This window comes from Triturus cristatus, chromosome 10 (genome assembly GCF_964204655.1).
Source record: "Triturus cristatus chromosome 10, aTriCri1.1, whole genome shotgun sequence".
Lineage (NCBI taxonomy): Eukaryota > Metazoa > Chordata > Amphibia > Caudata > Salamandridae > Triturus > Triturus cristatus.
Window position 1 is genome coordinate 1,233,963,740 of NC_140593.1, and position 15,225 is coordinate 1,233,978,964.

The window sequence follows — 15,225 nt, forward strand, 5'->3', positions numbered from 1 at the left end:
AAGCCATATTGCTGCCCTTAATGCAAGGACATATACCAAGGGTGCACTTTTGAGACTTTCCTTAATAATTGGGCCCCTAATTTGGTCTGGCGTTAACCATGACCTTTTGTGTTTATTACAATTCTCTCTCTCTCTCTCTCTTTCTTTCTTTCTTTCTTTCTCCCCCCCCCCCCCTCCTGGCTTTACGGTGAGTGACAGCATTCTGCTCTTTCACAAGGAGCATATCAGCACACAAATTAGTTTTGTTCAGTGCCAGCAACTAATGTGGCAGTATGTGCTTTTTTGAGACCAGAAACAATTTTTGCTTTTGCCAATGTTTGTTATAATGGTGAGGGTCCGGCAGCTCTCACATCAATGAGGTTTTACAAAAACCATGCCAACACAAGTCACACATTGCCAAAACTAAAAAGCTGACCACCATTTCAGACCTATTGGCTTTGCCAATGCTTGTTTATTTTTATGTTTCCCAAAATCTTATTGAAACTGGTTACACTGATTTTCTAATATGAATATTTTGGGGAAATACTAGCATGCATCAACACATTTTACTAAATGATGGTGCAAAGAAATGGTACCTGAAGTTTTACAGTAGTTTAGCAAAAAAACATGTTTCCTACTTTCTTTTTTTAGTAACATTTTATATTGAAAGCAAAGAATTATTAATCTTGCTTTCAAGCTTCTGCAAATATTTGCATCTAATCAGAGAGCATTTTGGGAGCATTATGCATAGCCTCATATTGCTAAACTTTGAAACCGTTTGTACACATTTTTATAGTGGAACCACTATCGGTAGTGCAGTCAGAACTTGCATTTACTGAGAGCGCTCATTCTAATAATAAAGGCTTTCAATTAATGAACCATAAATACAAGTTTGAACAGCATTAACATATGCACACAAATATTAACTTAACTGCAGTCAGTGCCCTTCCCTGATCCTTAATGGGGTACTGCAAACTGGCAGCCAAAGGGTTTGTGCTGCAGGGGGTTGGGCCTGCTTGTCCCAAGGACAAAATGCACATTAAAACTTGTTGCCCTTGACCCCAAACAATATGTCCTGGGCGTCGGGCTATAGGAATTCCACATCCCTGCCTTAACCTACCCCCTGACTGCATGAATGTTATCAAAGAGGCTAGACGCCCCACCACTAGAGCCTGCTATGCAGCCACGTGGAAAAGGTTTGTAATGTACTGTAATAACAGCAGCAATCCTTTACATGTGTCTATTCAACACATCATGTTACCTGCTACATCTTCAAAGGTGTAATCTAGCATCACATCTATTAGGCTACACCCCGCTGCCATAGCTGCTTACATACAAAATAGGCCACACTTGTCATTATTCAGGGTACCTGCCATTAAAGCATTTATGGAAGGCCTTAAAAGAATCATTCCTCCTAGGGTACCACCCTCACCAGTGTGGAATTTAAACATTGTCCTCACAAGACTAATGGGCCCTCCATTCGAACCTCTGCATAAATGCGAGCTCCAATTTCTTACATTGAAAGTCGCTTTCCTTGTGGCCATTACTTCTCTTAGAAGAGTCGGCGAGCTACAAGCACTAACTACTCAAGAACCATTTTTACAACTCCATCGTAACAAAGTGGTTCTCAGAACAAATCTCAAATTCCTTCCTAAAGTTCTCTCCTTTTCATCTTAATCAGTCTGTTGAGTTGCCAGTATTCTTCTCTCAACCACAAACAGTCGCAGAAAGTGCTCTTCATACTCTAGACGTAAAAAGAGCACTCCTTTATTATATTGACAGGACAAAACCTTTTCGCAAAACAACTCTGTGTCCTTCTCGCCACCACATAAAGGCAATCCCATATCAAAATCTGGGATCGCAAGGTGGATTGTCAAATGTATACAAATTTGCTATCACAAAGCAAAATTCCACCTAAAGCCCACTCTACCCAAAAGATAGGGGCGTCAATGGCATTTTTAGGAAACATTCCCTTAGATATCTGCAGAGCAGCTACATGGTCTACACCGCACACATTCACAAAGCACTATTGTGTAGATGTGCAGGCAAAGCAAAAAGCTAGTGTGGGCCAAGCTGTACTTAAAACATTATTTCAAACTACTGCTACAGACACTGGTAATCGCCACTAAGGAGGAGTACTGCTATGCAATCTATGCATAAGTGTGTGATCTACAGCTCATATGCCTCGAACGGAAAATGCTACTTACCAGTATGCATCTGTTCTTGGCATGTAGAGCTGTAGATCCACACACACCCACCCACTTCCCCAGCTACCTTTATCTGTTCCAGTACTATCTTATTTAGATACAACATACATGGACATCTTTTCTGTTTCTTACAAAACTCCATCATTTCCCTTCTTGGAGAAAAAACAATCTGACTTTGGAGTCGATGCCCATGCGCACTATTGTCCAAAGGAGGAGCCACCTATCCCGTGACTTCCAAAGACTTTCCAGGACAACAACAAAGTGCAAACATCCAGGCCCAACACCAGATGGCGATCTATGCATAAGTGGTGGATCTACAGCTCTACATGCCAAGAACAGATGCATACTGGTAAGTAGCATTTTCCTTCCAGATGGATATCTTCTGCAATTGCATTGTGTCATGAGAAGGCTGGAAGGCCTTTAACTTCAAAGGTTAAAGCACATTCGACAAGGAAGATGGCTACTTCTGCCGCATTATTCGCAGGAGTATTGCTCCCAGACATTTGCAGAGCAGCAACGTGGTCAGATGTCCATACATTCACCAGGCACTACTGTCTGGACACAGCATGGAAAGGAGATTGAGCGGTGGGACAGGCTGTACTCCGCCGACTGTTTGTTTAAGGTACTTTTTATTTAAAAGTATATACTTTTATATAAGTTATGCGTGATATGGTCGTTTTTTTCATGATATCTTATATGTATATGTGGTCTTTGTTAAACGTTCTGAGAGACACAATCCACTATGTGAGCTAGAAGATCTTTTAGTCCTTGAAAGTGCATGATTTGAACCATGAGTAACAAGCATTGGCATAGCCAATAGGTCTCGCCTTTGGGACCTTATAAGTGTTTAGCCATGCAACAGTTGCATAACGAAATACTTATAAGGTCACAAAAGCGAGACCTATTGGCTATGCCAAGCGGCTGTGCGGCCGCTAAAGTGATTGCAATCAAACATCAAAGCGGCGGCCATGAAAGTGAAAGTAATCTCGCTCAAGCGCGGCGCGCGCGCCCGCGCGCATGCACTGTAGCTCTAGGCTGGCCTGGTAGCACTTTTTGGAGCCCTCTCAATAAGTCTCGCCAGACCAGCGCATGCGCTGGGTCAGGCGAGACCTAAAAAGGGGTCTTACCCTTAAAACGCTTTTAATGAATGAGATGATGCTTTCTATTCTGATTCAAGCATGTGAATCTATGAAAGATTCAATGCTGGAGAAAAACGCGTTACTTACCTGTACACGGTGGTTCTCCAGTATTGATATCTTTCATAGACTCACATGCGGCCTGCCCACCAACCCGATTTGTAAGGTAGACCACTTTTACCTCACAATAACTATCCTTGGCTCACACTGGTTCTGGAAATCTGAGGTATGGTGGCTCTGCAGGGAATTGTGATCTATAGGCTGGCGTCTCATTGGCTGACTTTTGGACCATAGAAAGATGGTGATGGGTTACCAAAGTATCATGCATATGTATTGGTTTTCATGGAGTTTTTTCTTTTATACTGCTATATTTCTAATTATGTGAGACTCCCACCATGACAACGGGGAAGATTCAAGTATGTGAATCTATGAAAGATATCAATACTGGAGAACCACAGTGTACATACAGGTAAGTAACTTGTTTTTTTTTTTTTAGTTAAAACTTGATGTGCAAGGGACCTATGTCTGGATAATGTGGGGGCTTTTCAAACTGATTAACATTTATCATTTGTGTTACATGCATTTATAAAGCTTGCTACCACCTGTGAGGGTATCCTGGCACATTATACCACCCATGGTTCAAGCAGAGAAGAACAGCCAGACATTTAGGTCCATGATTTCATCCTGATGTTTGGCATTTGGTTAAAGTTATTTATTTACCAAGGAGTTCTGTAAAGCACAGTGATTCACCTTACTCTTACTTCAGAGCGCTATGTTTGGTCTTTGTCGACTTCACCTCTGTTTGTAGAGAGACATCGACCTTCAGCACGTGGTGTTTGACTGTTGTCTTTGCTTCCCTCCCCACCAGGTTCAGAGTGTGAGCAGGAGCAGCGCTCTACCTCAAAGGAAACTGTACCGACTGTTGTCACCTATCCTCCTTTGGTGGATCACCCAACATCAACTCTTGAGAAAACAGAGGCTGCTGATAAGGACCCCAGAGAAGAGGCAAGCCTAGTTAGTCTAGCTCTTGTATCGGACCATGAGTTGGACATGCCACTGCCTTCTGCTCCGCAGGGGGACTGCACAGTTATATCAGCCCCCCAGGAAGAGGAGCAGATTCCAGCTTTAGACATTCAGGCGGTGTCAAATGAAGCAGCTTCAACACATGTTATGGACCCCCAACCTCTCAGTACATCTTTTGATTGTGCCCCAGCTGGATCTGATCAAAGCGCTCTGCCCATGACGGGGCGAATGGCCAGTCAGGACATGGAGCTCCCTCTGCATGAGCTGGAAACCAGAACACACAGGGAAGTCAACGCCAATCAACAAGCACATACACCAACTCTAGAACCAAGCCTTATTCATTCGTCCTCTGTGCAGGAGTCGGATGCTGATGGCCCACCCAAAATAGATTTTGTGGACAACCGGATCAAGACCTTGGATGAGAAGTTGAGAACTCTTCTGTACCCTGAGCATAGCCCTTCCGGGTCAAACCCAGACAGTCAGAAAGAGACACAGAGTACAGACTCCCCACTGTCATCGTCTGCAGAGGATACCCTTTCCTGTCCGGTCCCGGAGGCTCAGATGGGCATGCTCACTGGCCTTCAGGCCACCCCCGATGAGCTAGTCGACTTCGATACTCCAGTTCAGGAGTCTCTGAAGGAGGCTCCTGCATACGAAACTAAGGAAGTGAGAGATCCCAACGTGGTGACCAGTGCGCCAGGCGAATCCAGCACCTTTGTAAGTACCTACTTGTTCGCAAACCTATTTCACATTTCATTCTCCTATGGTTCTTTTGTAGTCTACTTTTTCTCATTTAACTTATTTACAGCTGAAGGTGTTCAAATCCCTGGACGCATATTTTAAGACAGTTCGCCTTAAAGAACAGGTTATTTACCTTCTGAAACACCTTATCTAGTTGAGACTAGCTATCCCCAGATGCCTTACCTTAGAATATTCACCAGGTGTTAGATTGGATCCAGACATTTTTTTAGCAAACCCCTTGCGCGCCGGTAGGTGATGTCGTTCAGCTCCACATGGCATCGTGCGCTCTAGAAGTGACGTGTACGATTATCACGAACTTAGCACATTCACCGAAGTTCATGACTATTTTTCGACACCAGAAGCATGGATTCCAACTGAGTTAGAATGACCAGTGTGCCAAGGTGAGGTCCTGATGGATCTCTAATGTTACAATACAGTTTGCAGACTTAGAGGAGGGAGAGTCAGTAAGAAATCTGCGACTAGATAGTCTACCAAATAAGGCATAACCGAAGGTAAGTAACTTGTTCCTCAGATAGACCTTTAGCCTCAGGTTCCTCACCTTAGAATAAATACCCAAGCAATACCTCCCCGTAGGAGGGTCTGCAAACTGATTATACAAAAACGGGCAAAATGCCCATCATGGCAGACCTGACTGTTCTTTGTTCGCACCCACAAAGAGTTGACCATCCACCCGGAAGTCTTTTTTTCGATAGATATAGAACAATAATGCTCCTTTTGGCTCCAGGCAGTCAAGTCTCTTCCGCTTCTTTGGTAGGATGAGGTGGTGTGAAAAACGTAGGCAGTGTGATATTTTGCCTGACATGAAATGACGTAACCACCTTTGGCAAGAAGGAGGCGCTGATCCTAAGAACCAACTTATTTGTGGGAAAAGGATGTGTATGGGGGGGGGTTTTAACAGAAACCACATGCAATTTGCTAACCCTCCTAGCAGATGTTAAAGCCACACGGAAGACTATCTTAATAGTGAGCAGACTCATAGGGCAATTGTGTATGGGCTAGAATGGCAAACACATTAGAAAGGTGAGAACTAAATTCAAGTCCTATTGGAACATGTTGAAAGGTGTAGGTGGAAACATGCGCTGTAAACCTTTCAGAAAAGGGGTAACAATTGGTGACTTGAGCAGGGAGGATTCACCCGGCAATGGCAGGAAGGCTGAAATGATGGGAAGGTACACTTTAACTGTACCCAAGGCAAGCCCTTGCTGGACAGGGGATAAGCGAATCAAAAGAACTTCAGATAACAATGCAGACAGTGTATCAGCGGATTTGGTAGCACACATAGTTACAAATTTGTCACACAAGTAGGTGTAAATTGTTTTTGTAGAGGAACATCTGGCTGGTAGGATAACATCACACGTCAGGAGTGGGATCAAACCCCCTCAACTGTCACCGCTCAATCCCCACACATGAAGATGGAGAGTGTGCAGATCCAGGTTAAGGACCCTGCCCTGTTGCTGCAACAAGAGATCCCCCGAAAGGGCAGTCTGATCAGAAGACAGAAGCTCATGCTCAGGAGTTTGAGATACCAGACCCTCCTTGCCCAATCCGAAACCACTAATATGACTTTGGCCATGTAGTTCCTTATTTTCTTGAGAGCGCAGGGCAGGTGTGGTATTGGTGGAAAGGCATGCAGAAGTAATGAGCTCCAATCAAGACTAAAAGCATCTCCCAGCGAGAGTCCCCTTGGAAACTTCTGTGCACAGAAGTGTTGACATTGCACGTTCTCGGCAGTGGCAAATAGATCATACCAAGGTTTTCCCCCATCTCTGTAGATACCTTGCACTACCTCCAAATGCAGATGACATTCATGATCCGTGAGGCATCAATGGCTGAGTTTGTCTGCTCTGGCAGAAAATGCCTTGACGTTTCAGCCATTTCTGGAGATACAGAGCCTCTTGACACATCCCACCCAACCTGCTTGTATACTGTAAGGTGGTGGTGGTGTCTGTGAACAACTGAACCAGCCTTCCTTGACGGAATGAAGAAAGGCTTTCGATGCCAGGCAAATAGACCTCTGCTCCAACAGGTGTATGTGGAGCTAAGGTTCCATCAGAGACCAGAGTCCTCCGATCTCCAGGTCTCTGATGTCCACCCCCAACCCAAAAGTGATGCATGTGTCACTACTGTGAGTTCTGGGTGGGGAAGGGAAAGGAATCTGCAGCTGACCAAATTGTGATCTATGAGCCACCACTGCAGCGGTTTTGCAGTTACCTCTGACATCTGAAAGTGATTAGAGAGATTCCCCTGATGCTGTGCCCTCTGGGAGTATAGATACCAATGTAAAGCCTACATATGCCTGCAGGCATGTTTTACCAGCAGGAGCCCATAAAACCTAGCAGCCTCCGAGTCAGTCTCACTGAATTTCTGGATAGAACCTGGAACATCGAAATCATAACCTGAATATCCTGGACACACTGATCTGAAGCATAAGCCCGGCACTGCACTGTATCCAGAATAGCTCTGATGAAAGGGAGTGTCTGCAAGGTAGTCAGGTGTGACCTCGGCATGTTGATAGTGAACCCCAGTGAATGCTGGAGTTCCCTGTAGTCTGAATGACGGGGGTGACTGCCTTCGGCAAGCCCACCTTCAACAGCTAGTCGTCGAGATAGGGGAAGACCGGCACCCCTGACCCTCCGCAGATGTGCTGCAACCACTGCCACTATCTTGGTGAACACCGAACGGGCAGTAGTAAGACCAAAGGGGAGCACAAGACACTGATAATGCTCTTGGCCTACTGTAGGAAGGTAGGATCCTTCTAACATGGTTACCCCCACTTTTTCCCTGATGTCAGTGTGTTTTTGACTGGTCTGACTGGGATCCTGCTAATCAGGACCACAGTCACTGTTCTCTCTCCCTACACTTGACAATGGTAATTACTTTGATACCGCCACAATTGGCTACTGGTGTACCTGTGTAAGTCCCTCGTATATTGTACTAAGGTACCCAGGGCATAGGTATACCAGGGGTCTCCTATGGGCTGCAACATGTGTTATGCCACCCATGAGAGACCACTCAAACTGTGACTACAGGCCTGTCATTGCAGCCTGTGTGAGTGGGTGCTTGCACCCCTCACCACAGATAAGTTTCCTTATTTCTGGGGTCACTACATTTAAAACCTATAAGTCACCCCTAGAGCAGGCTCTTCAGTCCTGAGGGCAGTGTGCTTTGTTACAAGTGTGAGGGTGCCCCTGCAAACACCAAAGTCGATTCTCCAGGCTTTGTAAGTGTGGTCAGCCATTGGCTGCACCAAAACCGGTCTTGTTTGGTATAAAACATGTTGTAATCCTACCCCAACACCGATTCCAGTGTTGGATGAAGGATCCCATGTACTTGGGGCCCCCTAGGGTGCCAACCCCCCCCCCCCCCCATATTCCCAGAACCAGCCTTTCAGGGTCTAACAGCAAGTTAGTGCTGCTGCCGACCACAGACCCGATTCTGCCCTTCTGCTGCTGAGCCAAGCTTGAGCAAGGGGAGGTGGAACAATAGATTTCCTGTCGCAGGGAGATGTGACAACACCCCCAGACAGGACTTAGTGTATTGGGCTGAGGGCACATTTGGTGCCCTACTTGCATACTCAAGTTTGAGCCAGTTCAGGGAGCCCGCTCTGGCGCGAAACTGGACAAAGGACATGCGAGTGTCTTCCCCTCTGTCCAGCCCCTCCTCTGGGAGCGACCCTTGAATAGTCCCAACTCCTTCCCTAGGGTGCCCAAGGGCTTACCTATGGGTGGCTCTTCAGATTCGTTGTGAGACCAGATTCAAACCTGAAACCACTTCAACTTCGACCGTCTGTGCACCTTGGACTTCGCCTGGAACTGAGACTGCACCAAGAAAAACTCCTGCTGCTCCTGGTCTCGCTGTTCTGCAAGTCTTCGTCGGCTGTGCCTGTGCTTCATCCAGTTTCCTCTCCAGGCCTGTGGTCATCAAGGACACCCTAAGTAATCTCCCTTGGAGTGAAGGAGTCACTCCCCTGCAACTGCAGGCACCTCAGCGAAGCTGACCAGTCTGCTGCTCCTGACGTCCTACGGACTCCAAAAGGCTCATCAGCCCAGTTGGTGGCTATGCCACTCCAAGGCCTCACTTGTCCTCTCAGCAAGTTTGAGGCCAGTATCTCTCGTCGGAACCACTGGAACAGAACCCATGTGCACTGCGTCAACTTGCCATTGCTAAGGCTTGTTGGCTCTGTCCTCCAAAGGTCTTCGGGCTATAAGAAGCTCCAGCCTCCAGCATCTCTTCCTGCCAAGATTTTCCTCATCACTCCATCCTCTGCACCGTGGATATCTTTGTTGAGCTACTCAAGGTCCTCTTCAGGCTGTGGGTCCTCTTGAGGGTCTTATTTGGCTTCAGTGTGCTCCCATGCTTGCCTCTGAGCCTGCTATGACTCTCTTGGTAAGTCCCTTGGACCTTGCTGGTCCCAACGCTACATCTTTTTAGTTTACCACGTCTGTTGGTGCTCCCGTTGGACACCGACCTACTGGTTGTTGACCGCCGAAGTGGGACAGCTCATGTGTCTCCTGGTATTCCACAGCTTCACCTGGTCCTCACAGGTCACCATCATCACTCTTACATGTTCCATCATCGGTGGTCATTGGTCTTCCGTGCCTCCTGATCACTTCTGAGTGGCATAGATTCTGTCCCCTCTGCTTGCAGGTTTTCCTCTTCAAGAATCCACCCTTGGATTCCACTGGACTCTTTCACCTTCTTCGCCAGCTGCATCTTTTCTGAAGTCCTCCTTTGTGGTCTACAGCGGTTTACGACATCACTTGGCACCTATGCCTCCAGCTTCCCTGGTGTAGATATCCTGGTTCCAGGGGTATCCATGGGTGGGGTGACTTTCCAACCTTCTGTCTTCCAAGGGTTTTTTCAGGGTCCACTGGGAAGGGTCCTCCTTCTTGAAAACTGCAACTGCGACTTTCCCATTGACTTGTATTGAGTATACGGCTGTGTTTCCACTCTACACACAGCCTCCATGGAGTTCCTGGGTTCTTACCTCGGGTGGTTCCTTGTGACCCCAGTTCTTCTGAGTCTTCTAGTCCAAGTCCCGACTTCGGTCGCAGTTCGCATTCCAATTCTTTAGTATATGGTTTGGTCTCCCCCTGAAGACCACTGTGTATTTGTGCTTACTTACCTGGTTATGTTTGAAATATTGTGTATTGTGTGGATATCTCTGGGTGGGAGATATACGAATGTGTTAGTGAGTGTGTATAGTAAATAACCCCTTTGTCATAACTACACTCTGTTGTTCGTTTTCGTTTAACCTACACTATAGGATTACCTCTGGTAAAAACAAGCTGCTCAACACTCCTTCTGGACTAAGCCTGAAGGCTGCTGTCTACAGCTTCCACTTTGAGAGCTTTCAAAGTTTGTCTAGGACCACTAAATTCACCAAAAGGGTTATCTGGATTAGTGCCAGGTGCTACACTTATATCAGTTATGACCATATTCTAAGCCAGCCCCTTACACCTACTGTGAACGCAATGTCTGTGGGCAGGCAGGACTGTAATATAGAAGTAGGCATCTTGCAAGTCCAATGCTACAATCCAGTCTCCAAGGTCGAGGTCAGGCAGTACCTGAGCCAATGAGAGCATCTTGAATTTTTCCTTTTTAGGTCTCGCCTGGCGTTAGCAGCGCACATGTGCCCTTTTGGAATCTATACGATTTCAGAAGGGTGCTTTAAGCCACGCCCTTCTTTCCGATTGACTCCCGTTCTCATTTATGTAAAACGACGGCGCGTGATTGGCAACCGGGCTTTTTGGTGTCCGCCTTGTCCACTTTTAGGACGGCCCATTTCGACTGGCCGACACCATGTTCGTTTCTGTGACGTACGGGGGTGTGCTCCTAGCGTGTTGTGCAACAAAAAGGTGTACGGCTTCCTGCCCGTGCCGCTGCGTGCACACAGCAGCCACCGGGACGTGCTGCTGGAGATATCTGGTGAGTGGCAGCTGTGGGCGCTCTCTGCCAACCCCTGTCTCTAGCCCACCCAAAATTGCACTTTCCATGTAAATAAATATGGAAAATATATTCCCCCGATTTCTTATTTCTTTCAAACTCTCCCTATTTGCAGCTTGAACATGTTGACATGCATGCAGCAGATCGTAGTTTTCAAGCAGTGCCTACTCGCCCAACTCATCCTGGATAGCTTTGTTTACCTCTAACATGGCGGTCTCCGTTTGGGTCAAGTGCGGTTCAGTGTTTAAAACTACAACGTGCGCAATAAAGTCTCAAGAAAGGATCGAGGTCATTCAGGTTTGTTCCACCCCCTTGTTGATTGGCTGATGTAAGCCGTAGAGGCGGTTGATAGACCTAATACAATTTTTGTAATTCTCAGTTGCCCCGCCCTTTCTCACTGTCTGAACCAGGAAAACTTTCCCAGGGTTTTTCGCCACTCCAAAGCTTCTACTGGTTGTGTAAGGGGCAAAGCCTTCCAGTAAGTAAAATGCGTTTAATAATACAGTGCTGTAGAATACGATTAATACAGTGTTGTAGAAAATGTGGCAACACCAGGCAGAGGTTGAAATTGGTGTTTTGAGAAGCCGTTTTCAATTAGACAAGGACCTAGGCTTCCTTCCCACGTTTGCAGAGCGTCTTAGAAAAGATTGTTCTCTTCCAGGGGATCCTCATCAATAGTCATAAGCATTAGAATATTCCCGCCCATGCGCGGGATCCCGGAAACAGTATATTATATGTGCCCCACATATATATATCCATACATATATACCTATATGTATACACAAGCAACTGCAGCCAATAAACACTAGAGCTGAAACATGCTGTAAGGAATTTCCACTATACATAAAAAAATAGCATTATAAACACGAGAAACAACATTATAACTTGTTTAGAAACTGTTTTAATGCTCAGAAAACAGCAGAAATTCTCATAAATCACTGAAAGCATAGGAAGCTCCCAGGCTGCATTGCAAGTACCCAGTCTAAAAAGACTGAAAAGCTAACTCATAGCTGCATAGCAAAAAACTGACACCGTGCCTTTAAGGCACACCTGACCCCCACCTTCCCATCATGCCTCAGGGGTGGCAGTTAGGTCAGTTGTTCTTTGAGGAGACTGAAAAGTCATGGCACAAAGAAATAATAACCTCTGAAAAAGATAGCACACCTTTGCCCGGGGAGGCGGGAGGGTTGCTTATGACTTTGATGAGGATACCCCTGGAAGAGAACTAGGATTACAGGTAAGTAACTAATCCTTATTGTATTAGCATCTATATAGTGCTTACTGCTATCGATGAACCATTGAAGCACTTTACTGAGAGTTGCACGCTAGTCCAGAACCTTCTCTGCTAAAGTCTGTATTATTCCGTTGTAAAGACTTTGTAGTGATCGTCGTGGATTGAGCAGACCTACACATAGGGTGTATAATCTTACTGAGTTACAAAGAAATGTGTGCTTTTTTTATTTACTTTTTATGGTTGTACCCGAAAGTCCTGTTTTTTTTATTAGTCAGTTTGCTCCCACGCGTCCTTTCAAGTGCCCTCCTTTAATTTGCGTTAAATTCTTTTCATTTAACTTTTTTAATTGCCTTATGGCAACTTCAGGCCGATATCGTCAAGTACATAAATGGGAATGAATTTACTGGTATCTGGATCTTCCATTGCCAATTATTTCGATTTTTGTTGGGATTGTATTATTTTTTGATTCTTTCTTACTTGAAAAAACGATTACAGGGGTGTATTTTTCCAGGACTGGAATTTCCTTATACAAATCAGTATTTTAAATTGAGCATCTTGAATTGATCGAATGGAACTAAATCAATTCCACAAATGCCAGACTACATTTAGTAAATGTAAGGCCAGGACTGGAAACGGTGTCCGTGATATGGAGCGCTCTCTTAACGCCAAGGATGCATGGTGTTTAGATGCTTTCATAACCTTGCATTCAAGAATTTAGACCGCATGTTGCTGGTCTCTTAAAATAATGCTTTTTGGGGAGTTGGACTTTCTCTCAGTGAGCCATCTTTTGAAACTAGTTTCCTCTTTGATTGTGCCGCTGCCAGTCATCAGAAACTTTAGGAAAGCCTCTGAAGGCTCACCTGCTTTTAGTTAGCCAGAACCACACCATGAGACGCTCAGCGGTAATGTGTGCATGGTAAACTGTACGTTGGGCATTGCTGTGCGTCAAAATAGGGTGGTGTTGAAATAAAGAAGGTTAGTGCGGCCTTGGAATGCTTTGTTGTTTGGGGGCTCAAACCTAGAAAAGGGATATGAATGCGCTCTTGCCAGGCTAAAGCCTGGGGCAGTCTATTCTTAATACATAACCGAGTTTGTCTTTGCCTAAGTAGTACATAGTGTTACATCTGGTTCACTGCTTGAAGGTCGTCAGGCTAACAAGCCTTGAAAATGCAATAGGTCTCGCCTTTGATTAAGTTAAAGCCATTTGCTTTGCTAATGGTATTGTATTCTAGCTTTGCATTATTTAGTGTATATTTGTGATATGTTGTAGTTGTATGTAGTTAGAATTGTTTTGTTAGCTGTATAGTAGTTTAAAGCATAGCGTTAGTAGGGAAAGAGCAGTGTTTCAGATTTGGGAGGTGAGTGAATAGAAAAATTGTATGTGTTAATTTCGTATAGTGAGGAATACAATAGCATGAGGCAGACGAAAGGGGCGAGGGGAGAGCAAATATATGCACATATCACAAATATACACTAAATAATGCAAAGCTAGAATACAATACCATTAGCAAAGCAAATGGCTTTAACTTAATCAAAGGCAACACCTATTGCATTTACAATGCTTGTTCAGGAAGTTACTGAGGGAGTGAAGGCCTAGGATAGGATAGGAGTCCTCCATCCTTCTTTAGCACCAGAATGTAGTGGGAATTGCAATCACTACTTCCGATGTTGTCACCCTCTTGATGGCTCCATTGGCCAGAAGAGCCCGTATTACCTGTTGTAATAGTGAAATATGGTTCTCAGTCAGCCTATCTGGCGATGGTGGCAAGGGTGATGGGATCTGTTGGAATCGCAGGGCGTAGCCTCGATGGACAATCCAGAGCACCCAAGCGGGAATCGGGAACAAGGCCCTTGACTGGATCCTCTTTCCTCTCCGGCAGAACGCATAGAGTTAGACTCACCCCCTTCCCCTCTGAACCAACCCGACCCCTGCAGAGTCCCACAAGAATCTTCCATCAGCCCGGCCCTATTCAACATCTACATGGCCTGTTCGCACCGATCATCGGGGCACACAGACTCAACAACGCATCATACGCAGACGACACCCAGCTCATCCTCTTCCTATCCAATGAACCCAACACTACCAAACGCAACTTTCAAGACGTAATGGAAGCCGTCGCCAGATGGATGCCTCCAACTCAACACGGACAAAACTGAGATACTCATCATGGGCCCACACCCAGATACCTGGAATGACACCTGGTGGCCCCCCGCCCTCGGGGACTCCCCTGCCCCCATGGACCACGCACGCAACCTCTGAATCATTCTGGACTCCAAACTCAAAATGGACCGCCAGGTCAGCGCCAACACCTCTTCCTGCTACCACACCCTACATCTTCTCCGCAAGACCTTCAAGTGGATAACCCCGAACACAGGAAAACTGTCACACATGCCCTCATCACTAGCAGACTCTACTACGGCAACCCACTCTATGCCGGGATCAGCAAGAGCCTCACCAGGAAACTACAAAACGCCGCCGCCAGACTAGTCCTCAACCTACCACGCCACTGCCACATCAGCCAGCACCTACGGATCCTACACTGGCTCTCCGTTGAGAAGAGAATCACCTTCAAGCTTCTCACCCACTCACACAAGGCCCTCTGATCAAGAAAAGCAGAACAGGAGAGCGCTCCTTCTCCCTCCTTGCAGCCAAGGCGTGGAACTCCCTCCCTGTACACCTCTGACAGACGGCATCACTCCCCAAGTTCCTGAAGGAGCTCTTTGACCTGGCTCTTCGATGGAACTCCGTGATCCTCCCAGATCTACCGACAAGAGACAGACAGACAGACAGACAGACACACCCCCCGCCCCCCCCCCCCCCCCCCCCCCCCCCCCATATCAGCGCCTTGAGACCTGCTCCGGGTTAGTAGCCAGCGCTTTACAAACCCCTGATTGATTGCTGTACGAAGTAATCTCCCACCACTGGGATAGGTGGTAC

The 15,225-nt window shown here is 46.2% G+C and overlaps 1 protein-coding gene across 2 annotated transcripts in view; it reads left to right on the forward strand.

The window, feature by feature from the left end:
- WNK3 (WNK lysine deficient protein kinase 3) overlaps nt 1-15,225 on the forward strand; it is a 1,041,636-nt gene that overhangs the window by 824,093 nt on the left and 202,318 nt on the right. For both annotated transcript variants that reach the window (XM_085629857.1, XM_085629858.1), the window contains exon 17: nt 4,191-5,062. In XM_085629857.1, coding sequence (XP_085485983.1) covers nt 4,191-5,062 — 872 coding nt within the window. The remainder of the gene's footprint in view (nt 1-4,190; nt 5,063-15,225) is intronic.